A 21,250-nucleotide genomic window follows, 5' to 3' on the forward strand; every position below is an offset into this window, starting at 1 on the left:
AGCATTCTTTACAGAACTACATTATCAACTAACTACCTTAAAATTGTCTTATAAAATCTTCAAAGTCCTTTAAAAGTAAAAAGTAATAATCATATTTTTCTGGACTTCTCAAAGTTAAACATTTTTCATTTAGTGATAAACAGACAACCTTGATTCCTGATGAAGTGTTTGATGCAGTAAAAAGCAATATTGTCACTTCTATTAACTTCAGTAAGAATCAGCTATGTGAAATTCCAAAAAGGTAAGAACTGTTCATGATGCCATTTCTATTAAGTTTTTACTCATTCTAAGTTTTGTTTCATCTTAGTTGCAAAAATATTTATTTTATGGTTTTTAAATTTGAAAGTATATGTAAAGTTTCTTGCATTAATAATACTTGAGGGATTTGGCAAAATTTATTTAAATATTTCCTGAGACACTTTTGCTGTTTTTGTTTGTTTTAAATATATTTTTATTGATTTCAGAGAGGAAGGGAGAGAAAGAGAGAGATAGAAATATCAATGATGAGAGGAAATCATTGATTGGCTGCCTCCCACACGCCCCCTACTGGGGACCGAGCTCACAACCCGGGCATGTGCCCTTGGCCGGAATCAAATCTGGGACCCTTGAGTCCGCATGCTGATGCTGGTGAGCCAAACTGGCTAGGGCTGTTATGAGAGGTGTATATACATAGATTTTTTTCTAAAACTTTGTTTCTTTTTTTACATTTTAAACTTGGAGAGTAGGTATCAGAATTATTAAAAGTATTAAATTACTTTTCCCCACATAATGAAAAATACATGAGGAAAGTTTTAAGAGACTATCCAAAGCCAGGTTCATGTAGATTAATAGGAATTTATATTTGGGGCTTTATATTAGTGAATTGAGAACCCACTGAATTTTTCCACTGAAAGCAAAAATAAAATTGATTGAATCCTATTACTATTTTTTTTCCTAGAAAAGAATTCTTTACTTCCAAATATTAGAAGTCTTTTTCATTATATTTTGTTTAAAACATCTTTTTAGATGTAAATTATAGCAGAATTTTAGGTTTTGAGAAAAAAATTAGTTTAACGTTGAATTTTTTTTTAAACATATTTTATTGATTTTTTACAGAGAGGAAGGGAGAGAGATAGAGAGCTAGAAACATCGATGAGAGAGAAACATCGATCAGCTGCCTCCTGCACATCCCCCACCGGGGACGCGCCCGCAACCCAGGCACATGCCCCCGACCGGAATCGAACCCAGGACCCTCCAGTCCGCAGGCCAACGCTCTATCCACTGAGCCAAACCAGCTTCGGCTTAACGTTGAACTTTTACAAATGAATATTCTTTTGCAATCTATCTACACTAATAAAAGAGAAAAATGGTAATTGGCGTACGACGATACCCTTTTCATTGGCTAATCAGGGCTATATGCAAATTAACTGCCAACTAAGATTGGCAGTTAACTGCCAACAAGATGGCGGTTAATTTGCATATGTAGGCACAATGCAGGGAGGCGAAAGGGAAAGCAGGAAGAAGCCCCCTGCCACTGACAGTGATCGGAAACCCAGGGGGGAGCTAAGAGCTGGGGGGCAGGGCAAAGGCGGCCCTGGGGCCGCCTTTGCCCTGCCCCCCAGCCATGATCAGAGAATCAGGCGCCTTTGCCGCCCTGGCCAGTGATAGCAGGAAGTAGGGGTGGAGCCAGCGATGGGAGCTGGGCACGGTCGAAGCTGGCAGTCCCAGGAGCTAGGGGCCCCTTGCCTGGGCCTAAAGCGTAGCCCACGATCGCGGGGCCGCTGCAGCTGTGGGTCCTCGCTGCCCGAGCCGGACGCCTCAACCAGAGGCCTCAGGCCTGGTCAAGGGGCCGATCCGGTGATTGGTGATCAGAGGGTGATGAGGGTCAACTCCTCTGGCTGAGGCATCAGGCCTGGGCGGGGGGCTGAGCCGGGGATTGGGGGGATATGATGGTCCCCTTGCCCAGGCCTGAAGCCTGGGTCAGAGGCGTCAGGCTTGGGCGGGGGGTGGAGCAAGCGATCAGAGGGAGATGGGGGTCCCCTGCCCAGGCATGATTCCTGGGCCAGAGGCCTCAGGCCTGGGCGGGGGCCAGAGCCAGTGATCGGGGGGAGATGGGGGTCCCCTGTCCAAGCCTGACACCTCTGGCGGAGGCGTCAGGCCTGGGCAAGGGGCCAATCAGGCGATCGGAGGGTGATGGGGGTCTACGCCTCTGGCCGAGGCATCAGGCCTGGGCAAGGGGCAGAGCCAGCAATCGGAGGGGTCTGGGGGTCCCCTGCATAGGCCTGATGCCTGGGCCAGAGGCATCAGGCCTGGGCTGGGGGCAGAACCAGTGATGGGGGGAAATGAGGGTCCCCTGCCCAGGCCAGAGGCGTCAGGCCTGGGCAAGGGGCCGATCCTGCGATTGGAGGGTGATGGGGGTCAACGCCTGAGGGCTCCCAGTATGTGAGAGGGGGCAGGCTGGGCTGAGGGACACTCCCCCGCCCCATACCCAGTGCACAAATTTCGTGCACCGGGCCCCTAGTATATATATAAAAAGCCAGTGATCCTAACGACTGGTCACTATGACGCGAAGCCCACTGTGACTAGCGAACTGGCCCGATCGGGTACATATATCTCCTTTTTTCCCCATTGACCCAAGAGCTCTGTATGCTGAGGCTGATCCCTGGCCAGCATTGCAGCTTTACTCTGCTCAAACCTGCTCTTTTCCCATTCTTCCCAGTTACTGTTCTCAAAAGTATCCTTTAATAAGTACTGCCCACTACCGGACTCTCCCACTCTGATGAAGGGTGGGGCCTGCTGGCCAAATGCCCCATCCCTTTCCCCCCGGCCAGCCCCGCCCCTGATTGGCACCCTCCCACCCTGATCAAGGGCAGGGTTGGCCAGCCAACCACCCATGGCTCCTCCCCCAGGCTGCTGGCCCCCGATCGGCACCCCCAACCCCATTTCGGGGCGAGGCCAGCCGGCCCACCGCCCACAGCCCCTCCCCATGGCTGGCCCCACCCCCAATCAACCCCCCCAAACCCAATTGGGTGCCGGGCCCCCAGTCAGTTGCCCACGACCCCTCCCTCCAGCCGGCTGGCCCTGGTCAGGGTGGGCTGGCTGGCCAACCTTCCACCACCTCCTCCTCCTGACAGGCCCAGCCCCAATCCGCCCCCATTGAGGCCAGACCAGCTGGACCCACCCGTGCATGAATTCGTGCACTGGGCCTCTAGTTAACTATATACCCAAAGAAAGGTGATAGATAACTTTGCAATTAAGACAACAGTATGGGAGGCAGGATTGGGCAGTGTTAAAGAATTGGGACAATATAGTTGATTGTTTATATCTATATCCCAGATCTATCAGCTGTGTGGCTTTGGACAAGTTAGCTGCTCTTACTAGTGGTTTTCTCACCTGTGAAGTAGAGATAATAATTTATTATTACCTACTAGAGGCCTGGTACACGGATTTGTGCACCGGTGGGTCCCTCGGCCTGGCCTGTGGGGATCAGGTCATAACTGGCTCTCCGACATCTCCTGAGGGGTCCTGGATTTCAAGAGGGCGCAGGCCAGGCCAAGGGACCCCACTGCTGCATGATTGGGGCTGGGTAGGGACTGTGGAGGGTTCCAGGGCATGTCTGGCCTGTCTCGCCCAGTCCTGATCAGCTGGACCTCAGCAACAAGCTAACCTATTGGTCAGAGCATCTGCCCCCTGGTGGTCAGTGTGTATCATAGCGACTGGTCGAATGGTCAAACACTTAGCATATTAGGCTTTTATATATATAGACTAGGGGCCCGGTGCACGAAATTCGTGCACTGGGTGTGTGGGGGGGAGTGTCCCTCAGCCCAGCCTGCCCCCTCTCACATACTGGGAGCCCTCAGGCATTGACCCCCATTACCCTCCGATCGCCTGATCGGCCCCTTGCCCAGGCCTGACGCCTCCGCCAGAGGTGTCAGGCTTGGACAGGGGACCCCCATCTCCCCCCGATCACTGGCTCTGACCCCGCCCAGGCCTGAGGCCTCTGGCCCAGGAATCATGCCTGGGCAGGGGACCCCCATCTCCCTCTGATCGCTTGCTCCACCCCCCGCCCAAGCCTGACGCCTCTGACCCAGGCTTCAGGCCTGGGCAAGGGGACCATCATATCCCCCCAATCCCCGGCTCTGCCCCCCACCCAGGCCTGATGCCTCGGCCAGAGGAGTTGACCCTCATCACCCTCTGATCACCAATCACCGGATCGGCCCCTTGACCAGGCCTGAGGCCTCTGGCTGAGGCGTCCAGCTCGGGCAGCGGGGACCCGCAGCTGCAGCGGCCCCGCGATCGTGGGCTACGCTTTAGGCCCAGGCAAGGGGCCCCTAGCTCCTGGGACTGCCAGCTTCGACCGTGCCCAGCTCCCATCGCTGGCTCCACCCCTACTTCCTGCTATCACTGGCCAGGGCGGCAAAGGCGCCTGATTCTCTGATCATGGCTGGGGGGCAGGGCAAAGGCGGCCCCAGGGCCGCCTTTGCCCTGCCCCCCAGCTCTTAGCTCCCCCCTGGGTTTCTGATCACTGTCAGTGGCAGGGGGCTTCTTCCTGCTTTCCCTTTCACCTCCCTGCATTGTGCCTACATATGCAAATTAACTGCCATCTTGTTGGCAGTTAACTGCCAATCTTAGTTGGCAGTTAACTGCCAATCATAGTTGGCAGTTAACTGCCAATCATAGTTGGCAGTTAATTTGCATATAGCCCTGATTAGCCAATGAAAAGGGTATCGTCGTACGCCAATTACCATTTTTCTCTTTTATTAGATAGGATGTTAATAGCTATTTATAAGAATCAAATGGCATAATCCACATAAAGCATTTAACCAGTGCCTAGCATTTGGTAAGTACTTAAATACTTTTTAAAAAAGAAGAAAAAGTGATGTATTTGGAAAATAGAATGACTTTCATCTGATTGCAAAAAAATTTTTTTTCGATCTTTAAAATTTTTAAAAAGTCCAACAAACTATAACTTTACAGAGCATAGTTTGGGAATGTAGATCTTGAAAGATGATAACTAAGAGTTTTCACTGAAAAGGGAGATTTAGTTCATTTTGTCATTCTCTCTTTAAGGGCTCAGAAGATATTTGATAGAGTAGTTGAGCATTGATATTTGCTGTCAGATAGGATAAAATTGTCTTGGGGATCCTGGTTCATACAAGCTAATTGGGAAAAAAGATGAAAGGAGTTAAAAGACTTTACCTTATCTCTTACTTCCTTATTTTATCTCACAATCTGGTTATGCAAAACAATGTTATTTTGTTACCACAGTTATTTTATCATCATTTTCACTGTTTAGAAGGCCAAAGAAGAAATACAGTGAAGACATAACTTGCTGTAGAGAGTTTCTGAACCACTTTCCCCCTTTCTTAATTTTTTATTCCACATGTTAGAGTTTTCACCATATTATTATCTGATTGTAAAAATAATATTTATTCATAAGATTTTATACTAAATGAAGGGAGAGATCGCTAATAGTCCCATCACTGATTTATTAACTAATGGCATATTTTATTTCAAGCTATTTCCCATTTATAATTATACTAAAGGCCCAATGCACGAAATTCATGAAAGGGACTCGGCTCCTGCTGCTGCGGTGGTTGCCTCGGCCCCCGCCTGCCTTGGCGGCCGGGGGACTCTGCCTTGGCCCCTGCCCACTGTGGTGGCCACCTCTGCCTTGGCCCCCTCTGGAAGGACGTCCAGAAGGATGTCTGGTCTAATTAGCATATTATGCTTTTAGTATTATTAGCATATTACGCTTTTATTATTATAGATTACAATTTGTATCTTGACTGGTTTATTTTTCCTAAATAATTCACTACGTTGTAAACAGTACTTTAAAAATAGATCCAGCCCTAGCTGATTTGGCTCAATGGATAGAGCATTGGCTTGCAACTGAAAGGTCCCAGGTTCGATTCCAGTCAAGGGCACATGCCTATGTTGTGGGCTTGATCCCAAGTAGGGGTTGTGTAGGAGGCAGCTGATCAATGATTCTCTCTTATCATTGATGTTTCTATCTCTCTCTCTTTCCCTTCCTCTCTGAAATCAATAAAAATAACATTAAAAAAATAAAATAAAAATAGATGCAGAGTCCTAGCTGCTTTGCCTCAGTGGATAGAAGCTTGCTCAGCCCGAGGACTGAAGGTGTGGGTTCAATTCCAGTCAAGGGCATGTACCTGGGTTTCAGTCTTGATCCCAACCTGGGTTGGGGCACATGCAGGAGGCAGCCAATCTATCAGTGTTTCTCTCTGTCTTTCCCCCTCCCTTCCACTTTCTTTAACATGTTAAGCGCCAATCTGGTTTTGTCTTCCTTTCCGTTTAGCCCACGATATCCGATTTCACCGATATGCTGGCGGCACCAGTTACTGACCGGTCTGGACAGAAAGTATAGTGTCAGTTACTGGTGCTTAACGTGTTAAAAGTCAATGGAAAAATATCCTTGGGTGAGGAAAAATATCCTTTGGTGAGGATTAACAACAACATAGATCCATAGACATGGCAATATGGAATGAACTGACAAATATCAGAGGGAAAGTGGGGAGTGGAAGGGGGCGGCATGAGGAGATTAACCAAAGAATTTATATGCAAATATGCATAACCCATGGACAGAATATAGTGTGCTAGACTTCGTGGTGGGGGGGTAGGTGTGGGGTTGAGGGGGTCATTGGGAGGGAAAAGGGGACATATGTTATACTTTCAACAATAAAGATTAAATATAGAAAAATTTATATATGATAAAGTTGATTTTGGCAATAAATAAAAGAAAACATTTCTTTAGGCCTGATTTCTAGATGACTTACTAAATCAAAGAGTATGGCTATCTATACATATCCAAACTCATTGTATCTTTCATTGTATCTTCTTTAGCACAGTATTTGATATTCTTTTTTTCTTGCTAATATAGACAAAAATGATTTATAGTCAATAGTTTAATTCATTTCTTGGCTAACCATATATAGTATTTCATGTTTTTATAGTTCAACAAGAGGCCTGGTGCACAGATTCATGCACCAGTGGGGTCCCTTGGGATGGACTGCACCCACTTGCAATCCAGGACCCCTCAGGGGATGTCGGAGAGCCGGTTCAGCCCAATCCCCACTGGCCAGGTTGAGGGACCCCACCGGTGCACCAATTCGTGCACAGGGCCTCTAGTATGCATATAAGATCTTTGGTTAATCTCTTCCCCCTTTCCCTTCCCTCTGAGATTTATCAGTTTGTTCCATGTTTCCATGCCTGTGGTTTCAGCTCCTGCATTGAGTGTCTGCCCCCTGGTGGTCAGTGCGCATTATAGCTATCAGCTAGGGGGACAGTCACTTAGACTTGTATATATATAGATTAATAGCATTCTTTTAACACATTAAGTGCCAAGCCTGTTTTGTCTTCTTTTCCGTTTAGCCTGCGATATCTGATTTTACCTATAAGCGGGCGGCACCAGTGACTGACCGGTCCAGATGGAAAATATACTGTCAGTCACCGGAGACTGACATGGCGCTTAACTAAGTGTTAAACTACTAAGCTTGATTAGGCTTACTTAGAAATGTTCAGTTCTTCCTTTTTAAGTTTTTGAGTTAAGTTGCTTAGTAGTGACACTTATCAAACCTAGGAATTAACTTAATTTTTCTTACAGTCATGATTAAATGTAATGATAGGATAATAAATACTATACTATACTTTTAAAATGTGGACATATAGTATTTAAAAAACATTTTGAAGTACCCAGATGGTGTTATATAATGCACTCTAAAAAGAATACTACTATGTTATAGAGTATATGCTTAACCATTTATTTCATGGATTCAAATCATTAAAAACATTGCCTAGATTTGACTTTTCTTTAATTGGTTCATTTCTTTGTCCATAATTGGTTTAAATATAAAATAAAGGGGCTGTTAAACTTCATCATACATTTAAGGATAAGTAGAAATTCTGGGATAGATAATATTAAGGCAGTTTTTAAAAACTACTTTTATCAGTTACACATCCAAGCTGATTAAAATTTTTATGAGGAAAGTAAAATTTACAGAAGATCTTAATTAGCAGAAATAATACAGGATTTTTATCCTCTATGGTCTTCTTATAGTTTGAGTGCTAACATTTAAAAATTATTTTTGTTTCAGGATTATAGAACTGAAGGAAATGGTTTCTGATGTCAATCTCGGTTTTAATAAGCTTTCCCTTATATCTTTGGAATTATGTATGCTTCAGAAATTGAGTTTTTTAGATCTCAGGTATGTATTGATACTGTTCTTCACTTTTTCCATTATAACTTGTCTTTGAGTTTTGCCTAACTTTTGCCCTGTCCCTCATATTTTCCTAAGTAAGTCTGGAAATTTGGTCTTTACTTTATTAATAATATTTTAGGATAACTCTAAAATATAGCATTTAGGAAGTATTTTAATCAGATATCTATCATTGTAGGCAATTTATAAGTTAGGTTATATGACAAAATTATTTTAGATATTGGAAAATATTAACACATTTTTAGATTCTTGCTTATGCAAAATTACAAATAACATGTGGAAAGTATTTGCTTCACATGGTTCCTTTTCTGAAAGTAAATCACATAAACTGTCAGTCCTGTACTGGCATACCAGCTAGCTGGCATGGCTTTCTCTCTCTCTCCCTTTCTCTCTCTTTCTAAATATATTTTTATTGATTTTATAGAGGAAGGGAAAGGGAGAGATAGAAACATCAGTGATGAGAGAGAATCATTGATCAGCTGCTTCCTGCACGCCCCCTACTAGGGATCAAGCCCACAACCTGGGCATGTTCCCTTGACTGGAATCGAACTGGGGACCGTTTAGTCCACAGGCTGACACTGTATCCACTGAACCAAACCAGCTGGGGCTAGCATGGCTTCTCTTAAAAAGAAACTATTTGGTTCCAAAATATTGTATTACATAGACATGCCAGAAATAATGAAAAGGAACACTATGAGTGGCAACAACAAGAAAAGAAACTACTTAAGGTTCTGAAGATGTAGTAGGAAGTTTAATATGTTCAAAGTTGACGTGACAGGATCAAAAGTATCACAGTTCTCTGAAGGTAATAATACATGTCTCTGTGTTAGATAATCATTTATTTGCATGGGCTTTAATACTATATGTCTACTACCTAGGTTTCTTACTTCTCATATATTGTTACTAGGAGTGATTTTTAGTTTAAGTCTAGCTCCTCTTGTTCTGCTGAAACAGTAGTTAAATAACAATAAGTTAAGTTATATCTTTTTTTTATTTATGGGATGAAAGCAAATCTACTCTGCTCCTTCTAAATGTAGACTAATTTCTATTTTTGGGTGGCAGCATTAGCAAAATAGTGTAAACCATATTTTAGTGTAGTATTATCAGAGTAAAGAGAGTGAATTTATGTCCACGTTGCTATTGTATTTATTTCTTTTTGTCCCATTCTTCAATGGTGTGTGTATGTGTGGCCTTTTTCTGTAACCATATCTGGAGGTTTCTAATTAAGTGACTAAAATATGCTTTTGTGTCTAATATAAGTAGGTATTAGGCTTTCTAGGAAAAGGATAGAAATGAGCAGTAGGTTATTCAGTACACCTTAATAAAGACAATAACTGGAGAAAAGAACAGAGAAAAGAAAAAAAAAAACATAGGTTGAACTGTAACTATTACAGTTGACTTCCAAATGTAAAGAAATAACTTAGAGGAAATTATTCAATTGTAATATGTAGCCATCAGGTTGGATATAATTTTTTCACAGATATTTTCTATTGTTAGGTATATATAGCCTCTATAATCCTACGTTTTTGTTAACCTTCCTTCTAAAATTGTTCCCAGGTCCTTCCAACAGTAAATGAGATTCTGTTTTCTGCCATGGTTCATCATAAGATCTAAAAAAAGAAAATGCACTGTGCAAATTTAAATTCCAAACTTAGAGTAGAAATGGACTTGCATAATACCTATGTGGTAGAAAGTTCCACATTTCTAAATATGTAGCATCTCTCTACTTTCCTGTCAAGTTTTTAATATAATATTTTAAAATTTTTTGAGTAGAATTTCATGTCTGTATGCAAGATATCTGTGTATTTACACCAATCAAATATCTGTAGTATCAAAGAATGTGGTATTTCAAAGCATGATGTAAAGGGCCCTGATCTGGAGAAGTATTGCTGAGCTCATTTTGAAGGAGATAAGGAGTTAACAGGGTTAGTCCTATTAAATCAATTGTTAAAGAGTTGATTATATTATCAATGGGATGCATATTGGTATTAGAATTTGGTAAAGTAATCAAATACTTGAGGTAGCGGACTGATTTAGCATTCTGAGGACTCAGCCTTAAGCAGATCAGTTCGAAGATTTATAAGCAGAGCTGTGTATTTTTTGTGTGTGATGAACACTAATTATAAATTGAAGCTGAACAAAAATTTTTTGTAAATCATCTTTTTCTTTCCAACTTAGAAACAATTTTTTAAATTCCTTGCCTGAAGAAATGGAATCGTTGATAAGACTACAGACAATCAATCTTTCCTTTAATAGGTAAGAGACAGAACAGACAAATCTGTGACTAACTGTTATTCTATGGAAAATTTGTAGGTTTAGTCAGAGACGACAACAAAAAGAGCAAACAAAAAAGGCCCTATATTTTTACTTAATTTAAATGTCCAGGTTTATTTTCACTTAGTTCTACTTAGAATTTAAAGTGTTGCTTTCTTAGTGCTTTCACCACTGATATGTAGTAGATTTCTTGTTCCTTTTAATCATTTTAATAATTATAATTGCTATAATGGAAGCATTGTGCACAGACAAAGGTGTTTCCTGAAATTACCTGAAGATAAAGGAGGTAGCATTGAAACTGAGACTTAGGAAAAACTGGTAGACATTTGCCAGATACACAGGGGTAAGGCACCCCAGGTAGAGCAAGTAGCATGTACTAAGGTACACAGATATGAGAACATGCTGTGTTTGGGGCACTTCAAGAAGTTTAATATGGTTCTGACCATAAAGTATGGGGCTAGAGCAGTGGTTGGCAAACTGCGGCTAGCGAGCCACATGCGGCTCTTTGGCCCCTTGAGTGTGGCTCTTCCACAAAATACCGACTTCTGTGCATGGGCCACGAAGTTTCAATTGCACTGTACATGTGCGCCCGCACGTGGTATTTTGTGTAAGAGCCACACTCAAGGGGCCACAGAGCCGCATGTGGCTCACCAGCTGCAGTTTGCTGACCACTGGGCTAGAGGAGTGGAGGTAACAACTGATGTTGGGTATGTAAGCAGCATAAAAACCCCTCAAGAGCTTTTTATCCAAAATGAAACTTTGATTTTATTCTTTAAAAACTATAAAACTACCACTAATTATTAAGAACTAGAGGCCTGGTGCATGAATTCATGCACCAGTGGGGTCCCTCGGCCTGGCCTACGGGATCAGGCCGACACCGGCTCTCTGACATTCCCTGAGGGGTTCTGGATTGCGAGAGGGCTCAGGCCAGGCTGAGGGACCCCACTGGTACACGATCGGGGCCGGGGAGGGGTACGGGAGGTTGGCCAGCTGGGGAGGGACCACGGGAGGGCTCCAGGCCATGTCCGTCTCGACTAGCTCATTCCCGATCAGCCGGACCCCAGCAGCAAGGGAAATTAGTCAAGCACTCTGAAAGTGTTTTCACTTTTAATGTGGTGTACAGGGAGATATTAGAATAAGTTTAATGACTTTATCAGTCATTGTTTGCATCACTGTTGTTTTTATATCATGCCTCTGTTGTTATATCCTTTTGTTACTGTTTATTAATAAATTTATATATTATTTTCATATACATTTTACTAATTTCCTTTCATCTCTCACAGTTTTATTATAGAGAAAGGGCAAATAGCAATATTAAAATATCTCTGCTAATTAATTCCCTTTTTAAAAAAAATATATTTTATTGATTTTTTACAGAGAGGAAGGGAGAGGGATAGAGAGTTAGAAACATTGATGAGAGAGAAACATTGATCAGCTGCCTCCTGCACACTCCCCACTGGGGATGTGCCCGCAACCAAGGTACATGCCCTTGACCAGAATCGAATCTGGGACCCTTGAGTTCGCAGGCCAGTGCTCTATCCACTGAACCAAACTGGTTAGGGCAATTAATTCCCTTTTAATGTGCACAAATTTTGTGCACCGGGCTACTAGTTTACTATATTTCAGCTACTATCTGAAGGTCTTCAAATATATTCATTCAATCCTGATAATCCTATATAATAAAAGGCTAATATGCAAATTGTCCCTTCCACTAGGAGTTTGACCAGGGGGTGGGACCGGCTGGCCAACCACCTCGGCACCTCCCCCTGACTGGCCCCGCCCCTAATCGGCCCCCCCTATCTCGGTCAGGGGCAGGTCCAGCCAGCCAACTTCCTGCATTCCCTCCCTTCCCCCCAGCTGGCCCAGCCTGATTGGCCCCTGTTGGGGTGGGCCGGCCAGACCCCACTCATGCACGAATTTGTGCACTGGGCCTCTAGTAAGTATATAAGTTTTATACTATTATTATTCCTCAGTGACATAGTGATGTTAAAATGCTGCCTATTTAAATTTTTGTTCTGTGTGTTCCATTATTTTTGCTTTCTCATGGGTAAGTTATACTACTGTTGTCCTTATTTTAAAATGTATGTACTTCTCAGATCTCTCCTAATTTTTATTTGTGAATTGAATTATCATTTCTCTCTTGAATTGGCTATTATGTTATCAGTTGCATTGTCAAGTAATATCTTTGGAGAAGTGGCAAAAGTTAAGCCTAACTTCTGTGTTAATATTAACAGTTGAGCCATGTCATTTTTTTTTCCTTTAAAGTGTGTAATTATTGGTTTATAGTATATTCACAGATATGGACACCACCATTACAGTCAATATTTTTATTGCCTTAAGAAGAAACTCTTGTACACTTTAGCTGCCACCCTCTTATATCACCTTCTGCCCCTTCTCAGCACTAAGCAACAATTAATCTACTTTTTGTCTTTAGATTTGCCTATTCCAGACATTTTATATAAATAGAACTATATGTGGTCTTCTGTGACTGCTTTCTTTTCCATAGCATAATGTCTTCAAGATTCATTCAAATTGTAGCATGCATTGGTATTTCATTTCTTTTTATTGCAGAGTAACATTTTTTATATGGATGTACCACATTTTATTTACCCATCAGTTGATGGATATTTGCATTGTTTTCAACTTTTTGGTTCTTTTTTTATTTTTATTTTATTTTAAGTAGACAGAATTTATTTATTTATTTTTTTATAAAATCTTTATTGTTCAGATTATTACATTTGTTCCTCTTTTTTTCCTCCCATAACTCCCCTCCACCCAGTTCCCACCCCACCCTCCTCCCTCACTCCCCACCCACTGTCCTCATCCATAGGTGCACGATTTTTGTCCAGTCTCTTCCTGCATCCCCAACACCCCTTTCCCCCCCAAGAATAGCCAGTCCATTCCCTTTCTATGTCCCTGATTCTATTATAATCACCAGTTCATTCTGTTCATCAGATTATTCACTTGATTTTCAGGTTCACTTGTTGATAGATGTGTATTTGTTGTTCATAATTTGTATCTTTACCTTTTTCTTCTTCTTGCTCTTCTTAAAGGATACCTTTCAGCATTTCATATAATACTGGTTTGGTGGTGGTGAACTCCTTTAGTTTTTCCTTATCTGTGAAGCTCTTTATCTGACCTTCAATTCTGAATGATAGCTTTGCTGGATAAAGTAATCTTGGTTGTAGGTTCTTCGCATTCATCACTTTGAATATTTCTTGCAACTCCCTTGTGGCTTGCAAAGTTTCTGTTGAGAAATCAGCTGACAGTCGTATGGGTACTCCCTGTAGGTAACTGAGTTTCTTTCTCTTGCTGCTTTTAAGATTCTCTCTTTGTCTTTTGCTCTTGGCATTTTAATTATGATGTGTCTTGGTGTGGTCTTCTTTGGATTCCTTTTGTTTGGGGTTCTCTGCACTTCCTGGAGTTGTAAGTCTATTTCTTTCAACTTTTTGGTTCTTATTGTTAGTGATGCTATAGATATTTATGAACAAGATTTTGAATGGACATATCTTTTCACTTCTCTTGGGTATATACCTGGGAGTAGATTTGCTGGGTTATATGGTAACTCTGTGTTTAACTGTTGGAGGAACTGCCAGACTCTTCCAAGGTGGCAGCACCTTTTACAGTCCCACCAGCAATGTATGATTTCTCCACATCCTCTGATTTCTCCCCACCCTTACCAATTCTTGTTATTTGATTTTTTAATTTTAGCCATCTAATATTTTTTGACTTTTTAAAAAATATATTTTTATTGATTTCAGAGAGGAAGGGAAAGGGACAGAGAGATAGAAGCATCAATGATGAGAGAGAATCTTGATCAGCTGCCTCCTACCCCCCCCCCCCCCCCCGACTGGGGATCAAGCCTAAAATCCGGGCATGTGCCCAGACCCAGAATTGGACCGTGACCTTCTGGTTAATGCTCAACCACTGAGCTATACTGGCAGGGCTAAAGTGGTATCTTGAAGTTTTGATTTGCATTCCTATGATTTCTAATGATGCTAAGCATCTTTTCATGTCCTTATTGATCATCCTATATAATAAAAGCCTAATATGTTAAGTGTCCGTTTGTCCAGTCATCTGTTTAACAAGTCAAAGCGTAATATGCTAATGATATGCTAAGGCCGCTCAACTGCTCGCTATGCTGTGCACTGACCACTAGGGGGCAGACAGTCAACCAGTCAACCAGTTGTTATGACGTGCACTGACCACCAAATACTCCGACTGGTAGGTTAGCTTGCTGCTGGGGTCCAGCCGATCGGGCTGATACACCCTAGAGCCCTCCCGTTGTCCCTACCTGGCTGGCTAACCTCCCGATCATGCACCAGTGGGGTCCCTCGGCCTGGCCTGTGCCCTCTCATAATTCAGGACCTCTCAGGGGATGTCAGACAGCCGGTTTCGGCCTGATCCCACAGGCCAGGCCAAGGGACCCCACTGGTGCACAAATTCATGCACCAGGCCTCTAGTTTGTATATATTCTTTAGAGACCTGCCTATTTAGATTTTTTCTCCAATTGTCAGTTGCGTAGTCTTTTTATTATTGAGTTGTAAGTGTTCTTTATATATTTTAGATACAAATCCCTTATTGGATATATGACTTAACATTATTTTCTTCCATTTTGTCGGTTATTTTTTCATTTTCCTGATGGTGTCCTTTGAAGTACAAAAGGTTTTAATTTTGGTGAAGTTGTTTATTTACCTTTTGTTGTTTGTGCTTTTGGTGTTATATCTGTCAAATCTAAGGTCATGAAGACTTAATCCCTGTTTTCTTCAGAGTTTTATAGTCTTAGCCCTTACATTTAGGTCTTTAATCCATTTAGAGTTAATTTTTGTATATGATGAGAGGTAAGGGTACAACTTGTCTTTTTGCATGTGAGCCATGCCCTTTCATGGGTTGGTGGGAAAGAAGAGGAGGGACTACTTGGAGGCAGTTTGGTTGGTCTGTACTCCTAGGTATTGACTCCCAGTCCCTCTGGAAATACAGAGCTGCCTTGAGTTTACCTTTTGCTATTGCATTTTTTTATATAGGGAAGTGAAAGGCCACAGCTGTAAAGTTCTACAGCCCATCCTATCTTTTCTAGTCCAATTTATGAGATGCAGTTTGCCTCACACTATCCTAGCCTCTGTCCCGCAAGAGACACTCGAGGATTTTGTATTAATTGTTCTGAGAGCCATTAGTTTTCTTATCTCTCTTGTGGAATCTTTAGCCTTGCTTTGGAAGAGGAAGCTGACAGCCTATGCTAGTTTGTCATCTTTTCAAGAACCAAAAATGCACTCATTTTTGAAACTTCAGTCAAAGCAAAATAGGAACCTTGAATTTTTACTTAATATTGGCAGTGATTCTGTTTCATAATAAAAGTGAACTAAGGAAGAATACCTTACACAGAGACATTTTATATAAAGAATCTCAGGATGATTTCCTTGTCTCCTGAATGTGAAGAGGAAAACATTGGAGAATTTACTATAAACTTTCATTTGATTTTATACAATAAAATAAACTGTTCCAAATCTCCACTTAACATACATTTCAAGGTTTCCAAAATTAGTTCTTTATCTTCTTGTAAATTTGAACATAGGACTTGAACTAAATATAAAATAATTTACACTAAAGAAAACTTTCTCTCAAGATATGAAACTTAAGATCATTGTTAGAAGGAATGATTTTGCCTCTGATTCCAATATATTTAGGTGTGCTGTTCATCTTTAAATAGGTTCAAAATACTACCTGAAGTTTTGTATCGCATCTCCACACTTGAAACAATTTTAATTAGTAACAATCAGGTTGGATCTGTGAACCCTGAAAAATTGAAGATAATGGAGAATCTGGTCACATTGGACCTTCAAAATAATGACCTCCTACAAATTCCACCAGAGCTTGGTAATTGTGTAAACTTAAGGTAACTACTCCATTCTACTAAGATTTTCCATTTATTTGATTGCTTTGTTGAAGTGTCTGGACTTTTTTGTCTGTTCTGTTTCGGTACTCTACCAGGAAAGTTGAAATAAAAATGTAATGTCCTGTTAATAATAGGTAACAAACCCAGAATCCCAATTCTGTTTTCCAGATTTTACCAAATTTATTTTTTAAGCTTTGTTTATGTGGTATTATATATGCATAGATAAAGTAATTGATTGTTTCTAGTGATACTTTTCTCATCACTCAGTGTAACCTGAAACGAATGTGTAAAATGTCAGAGGGATAAATTTAGCTGTGCATATGGGTTTTTTCCCCCTGCCAGCCTGGTCGCCCCTCACTGCCCGCCTCTGCCGGCCTGGTCGCCCCTAACTGCCCCCTGTGCTGACCTGGTTGCCCCCAACTGCCCCCATGCTGGCCTGGTTGCCCCTCTCTGCCCCCCTCTGCCAGCCTGGTCGCCCTTCACTGCCTCCCCTGGCAGCCTGGTTGCCCCCAACTGCCCCCCCCCGCTGGCCTGGTCGCCCCCAACCGCCCCTTCTGCTGGCCTGGTCACCCCCAACCACCCTCCCCCCCCCGCCAGCTTGGTTGCCCCTCATGGCCCCCTCTGCCAGCCTGGTTGCCCCCAAGCGCCCCCCCCCCCCCCCCCCGCTGGCCTGGTCACCCCACACAGCCTGCTGTTCAGTCATTTGGTCATCCCTCTTTAACGCCCTGCTGTCCTGATTGCTCCACGCAGCCTGTTGCTCAGTTGTTTGGTCTTCCCTCACTAACCCCCCTGCGGGCCTGGTCTGCCAGTAGCCTGGTATTCAGTCGTTTGGTCGTCCCTCACTAACCCCCCTGCCGGCCTGGTCACCCCACTCAGCCTGTTCAGTCATCCATTTAGTTGTTTCGGATGTGACGATGTGACGGCCCCTGGCTCTTTATATATATAGATGGTCTTCATGCTGGGTCATGACCTTCCTCACTCTGTGTTCGCTGTCACCCTTAGTCTCAAATGTTTTTACCCTGCTTTTATCAATAATCAACCTAAATATCATATTTGAAAACCTTCCTTATTCTCCAGGCAGAATTAGTCACTTCTGTAATTTTCCATCCTGCTTTGTTTAGACTGATAAATACCATTTCTTTGTCCTCCTTTAGAAAAGAGTTGTTCCAGTGCTTAGAACAGTGATGGCGAACCTATGACATGCATGTCAGAGGTGACAAGCGAACTCATTTTTTTGGTTGATTTTTCTTTATTAAATGGCATTTAAATATATAAAATAAATATCAAAAATATAAATCTTTGTTTTACTATGGTTGCAAATATCAAAAATTTCTATATGTGACATGGCACCAGAGTTACGTTAGGGTTTTTCAAAATGCTGACACGCCGAGCTCAGAAGGTTCGCCATCACTGGCCTAGAACATAGTAAGCACCCAATAAAGCTTGTTAAGTGACTATAAAGGTAGTTGGAGATGTTAACAGAAAGCTAAGTAGTGAAGCAGAATGTGTCAGAAGTAATATAATTATTGAAAACTGCACATGATGGTTTGACATATTTTACTTTGCTCGGGCAGCGCTGGCATCTGCTCTGGTAGCCTTATTAGTGCATTACAGGAGGCAAGTACAGTTGATTCTCGTTACTGGAAGCAGTTGTGTTCTATAAAGTCTCTGTAAATACCAAATGAGCGAATCCTGAACTGTTTCTCCTAGAGGAGGTACAACAGGCAGGTCCTTTTGAGCCCCTGGTCACGACATTTTCAGTCAGTCAGTGCACTACCCCTTTTTTAATGTGTTTGTATTAAGACACCTTATTTAATATTGTCAATGTATTAATATTGAATGAGCGCCAAACAGCTCTATAATACATGCCTGAGTGAAGCTTATTTAATATGTATTTTTTCTGTAAGGCACATGGCAGCCTTCTTGTTAAGAAAACTAGCGAGCACTTTAGCACTACACTTGCAGGCCATTTTAAAGAGTGAAGTTACCAATAAGGACAAAAATGGAAAAAAATGCCACATGAAATAGACCAGGGATAGGACACTTGTTTACAGAATGAGAGCTGAAACAAGAAGGCAGTGTCACCTGCTCAACTTCAGCAGAGAATGTGCCTATCCAGCAACTCAAATTTTTTGCTGTTCTATGCGTGTCAAAAAATGGCTTTCAGAGTGCCAGCTGCGTTGATTTTTGGGTTGCAAATAAGTTTTAGTGAGTAGGCAAATTAGCAAGTACTGAGGATTGACTGTAATTAACTTCTTTTTCTATAAATTAAGAAAGTCTTTAAAAGAATTCCCAAGGCACATAGAAGTATTTGAAGATATAATTTAGATCTGCTGTATATAGTGTGGTGTGATTCCTTTGACTTTTGTTTACACAAACACTCAAGTTATTGAAAATTAGTATAAAAGTTTCTTTATCTCATAAGTTAAGGTATTTCATTATTAAAGAAACAAATTAACAAGCCCTTAAATCTTAAATTGGAACCTCATTTTAGAACATGTAAATAGATTTTTATGTGTGTATCTGATCAAGGCGGGGGGAGGGGATAGAGGGCAGACGTGTCAATGTTTCCCAGGGCGGAGGGGATAATTTGGTTACGTTTTAGTCCTCGGCATGAGTACTTGTATGCTCATTCTATACTTGTGTAAATACAGGGGCAAAAGTAGGTTTAAAGTTGTTTGTATGGAAAGTAATGCAATAATTAGTAAATAATAATAATACAAGAATAAACTGTTTCACGTACTCACAACTGTAAACCTACCCTGTATAATTCAACCTTTTAGTATGTGGTCATAAGATTGAGAAAAGGATGGGTTAAATGGTGGTTCAGATGACAACAACTCTCTATAATAGCTGTAGGATCTTGGACAAGTCTTTCTTACCTCCCTGAACTTGTATTTCCTTATCTCTAAAATAGGAATATTAACGGGGCCTATATTATAGGTTGTTAAGATAACTGAGTCAGTGAATTTAAATTACTTAGCAGAGTACCTTTCACCTAAGTATTGTTAATGTTGTCTTGGTTATTGTTGTAGTTATAATTCCAACTGTTTAAATGGTTAGATTTGAAAGAGACAAAAACACTACACAAATCTTATTTATAATATTATAAATGAAATTAGAAGAAAAGCCTCCCTAATGGACAGTGTTAAAGTTCTTATTTCTCTCTTTTGCTTAGAACATTACTGCTAGATGGAAATCCATTCCGTGTTCCGCGAGCAGCCATATTAATGAAAGGAACAGCCGCTATTCTGGAATATTTGAGAGACCGAATTCCTACATAAATTGGAGTTGTTTTATAATCTTGGTCATGCTAATTCTTAGAATTCTTACATTGATAATGAATGTTTTTCTAAGGTGTTGTGTACATTTGTAATGGTGATAACAGTGTTCTGAGTGTTTTGTACAAGATTTATCCTACTCATTTTCATTCCATTATAACAAAAGTTTCTTCAAAAGTGAATTTTTATTTAATGAAGCTTAATATTTTTATAATGACAAAGCGTTTTTGTAGAAGTTGGTTTTCCCCCTAGTTCTGTTTTTGTTACATATAACGTGACCAATTGACTTGAGTATGACCATCCAATTTCTTTCGTTTAATATAAAATTGACTTGAATTTTATTCAATGTTGTTCTTTGACATTTAAAAATAAGACTTCACTACTGATAGGACTTTTGTGATGTTGTTGGTCTCAATATAAGTTTTCCATTAACATGCACTGTATTGTTTTGTTTTAATCTAGTTAAAATGTCTTTAGCCTTTTCCCCATGTTTTAGGAAATCATTTTGTCATGATTTCTAATGTCACAGACATGCTACACAAGATATAGTTATAGTTGGAGAAAATAGTAAGTGTTGTTAAAATTACCCTCACCTTCTTGAATTAAAAGTTGACAAGGTTTTATAAAATGATGTCTTAGTATTAAGCTTCCATACAATAATCTGGTACTTCTGGATGCAAGAAATTCAAAGAGATTGGATCTGCATATTTTTCCTTCAGAGTGTTACTGGTTTAAAAGTACTTTTTTTTCTAAATATTGAAGACCTTATTTTATTCTATAGATATTAGAAACAGGACATAACCAATAATGTATACTGCATAGAAATCTTGAAATGTACTTTGTTTAAATACTTACTAATTAAGTATTTGTATACATCTATTCTGTTGGTGTGTTCTAATCCAGCCTTGTATATATTTTTTTTCCAGGGGCTTAATTTTAAAATTTGCTTGTAATCTTCATAAGATTAAACTTGTAATCAGGCAGTAATTTTCTAAAAGGGAAGTTATTATAGGTGAACTTCATTTAATAAATATCAAATATAAACATTTTTATTTACATCAGAAATATCAGAAGTAGGCTAGGCTGAGCAGTCATTATAAAACTTACCATTTGATTCTATTAAGTAGCCAATCAATAGAATGCATATTAACTTACATAGATAGATGGGTGGATAGATAGGTAGGTGGGTAAGTAGGTAGATAGCTTTTGTATGATCGAGGCATGCTTATATGAAAAAGTCAATTGCTACTAAAGATAAATAGTACATGTTCATAATAAAAGTTACATTTTCAAATGTTAATTACAATGTTTGTGTTTTTGGTTTAAAACAAACATGCTTTTTTCATACTATAACTTTGGTTGACTAAGAAAAATCTGCTTTGACATTAAACAAAAGACACTTTACAATAAGGTGACATTTTATTATTTATACAATAAGGAGACTTTTATGTTATTCAAAACACTTTCTAAATACTGAAAAAGTTGAGTACACCAAAGCCGAAAAATGGCTCTGCTATACACTGCACAGCATTATTTTAGTCCCTGTATTTTTATCTGTACAGAAAGCATCTTCAAAATGCATTCTA

General features: G+C 40.8%; 1 protein-coding gene across 4 annotated transcripts in view; it reads left to right on the plus strand.

Moving 5' to 3' along the window:
- Positions 1–20,964, plus strand: part of LRRC40 (leucine rich repeat containing 40) — a 54,597-nt gene extending 33,633 nt beyond the window's left edge. Inside the window, exons 11-15 of one of the 4 annotated variants that reach the window (XM_059689195.1) lie at positions 134–241; positions 8,094–8,204; positions 10,395–10,472; positions 16,198–16,383; positions 19,562–20,964. In XM_059689195.1, coding sequence (XP_059545178.1) covers positions 134–241; positions 8,094–8,204; positions 10,395–10,472; positions 16,198–16,383; positions 19,562–19,667 — 589 coding nt within the window. In that variant the 3' untranslated portion in view covers positions 19,668–20,964. Of the gene's footprint in view, positions 1–133; positions 242–8,093; positions 8,205–10,394; positions 10,473–16,174; positions 16,384–19,561 lie in introns of those variants that run through there. The other 3 variants (XM_059689197.1, XM_059689198.1, XM_059689196.1) reach the window with 3 other exon arrangements.
- The last annotated feature ends 286 nt before the right edge of the window (positions 20,965–21,250 follow it).

This window comes from Myotis daubentonii, chromosome 3 (genome assembly GCF_963259705.1).
Source record: "Myotis daubentonii chromosome 3, mMyoDau2.1, whole genome shotgun sequence".
Lineage (NCBI taxonomy): Eukaryota > Metazoa > Chordata > Mammalia > Chiroptera > Vespertilionidae > Myotis > Myotis daubentonii.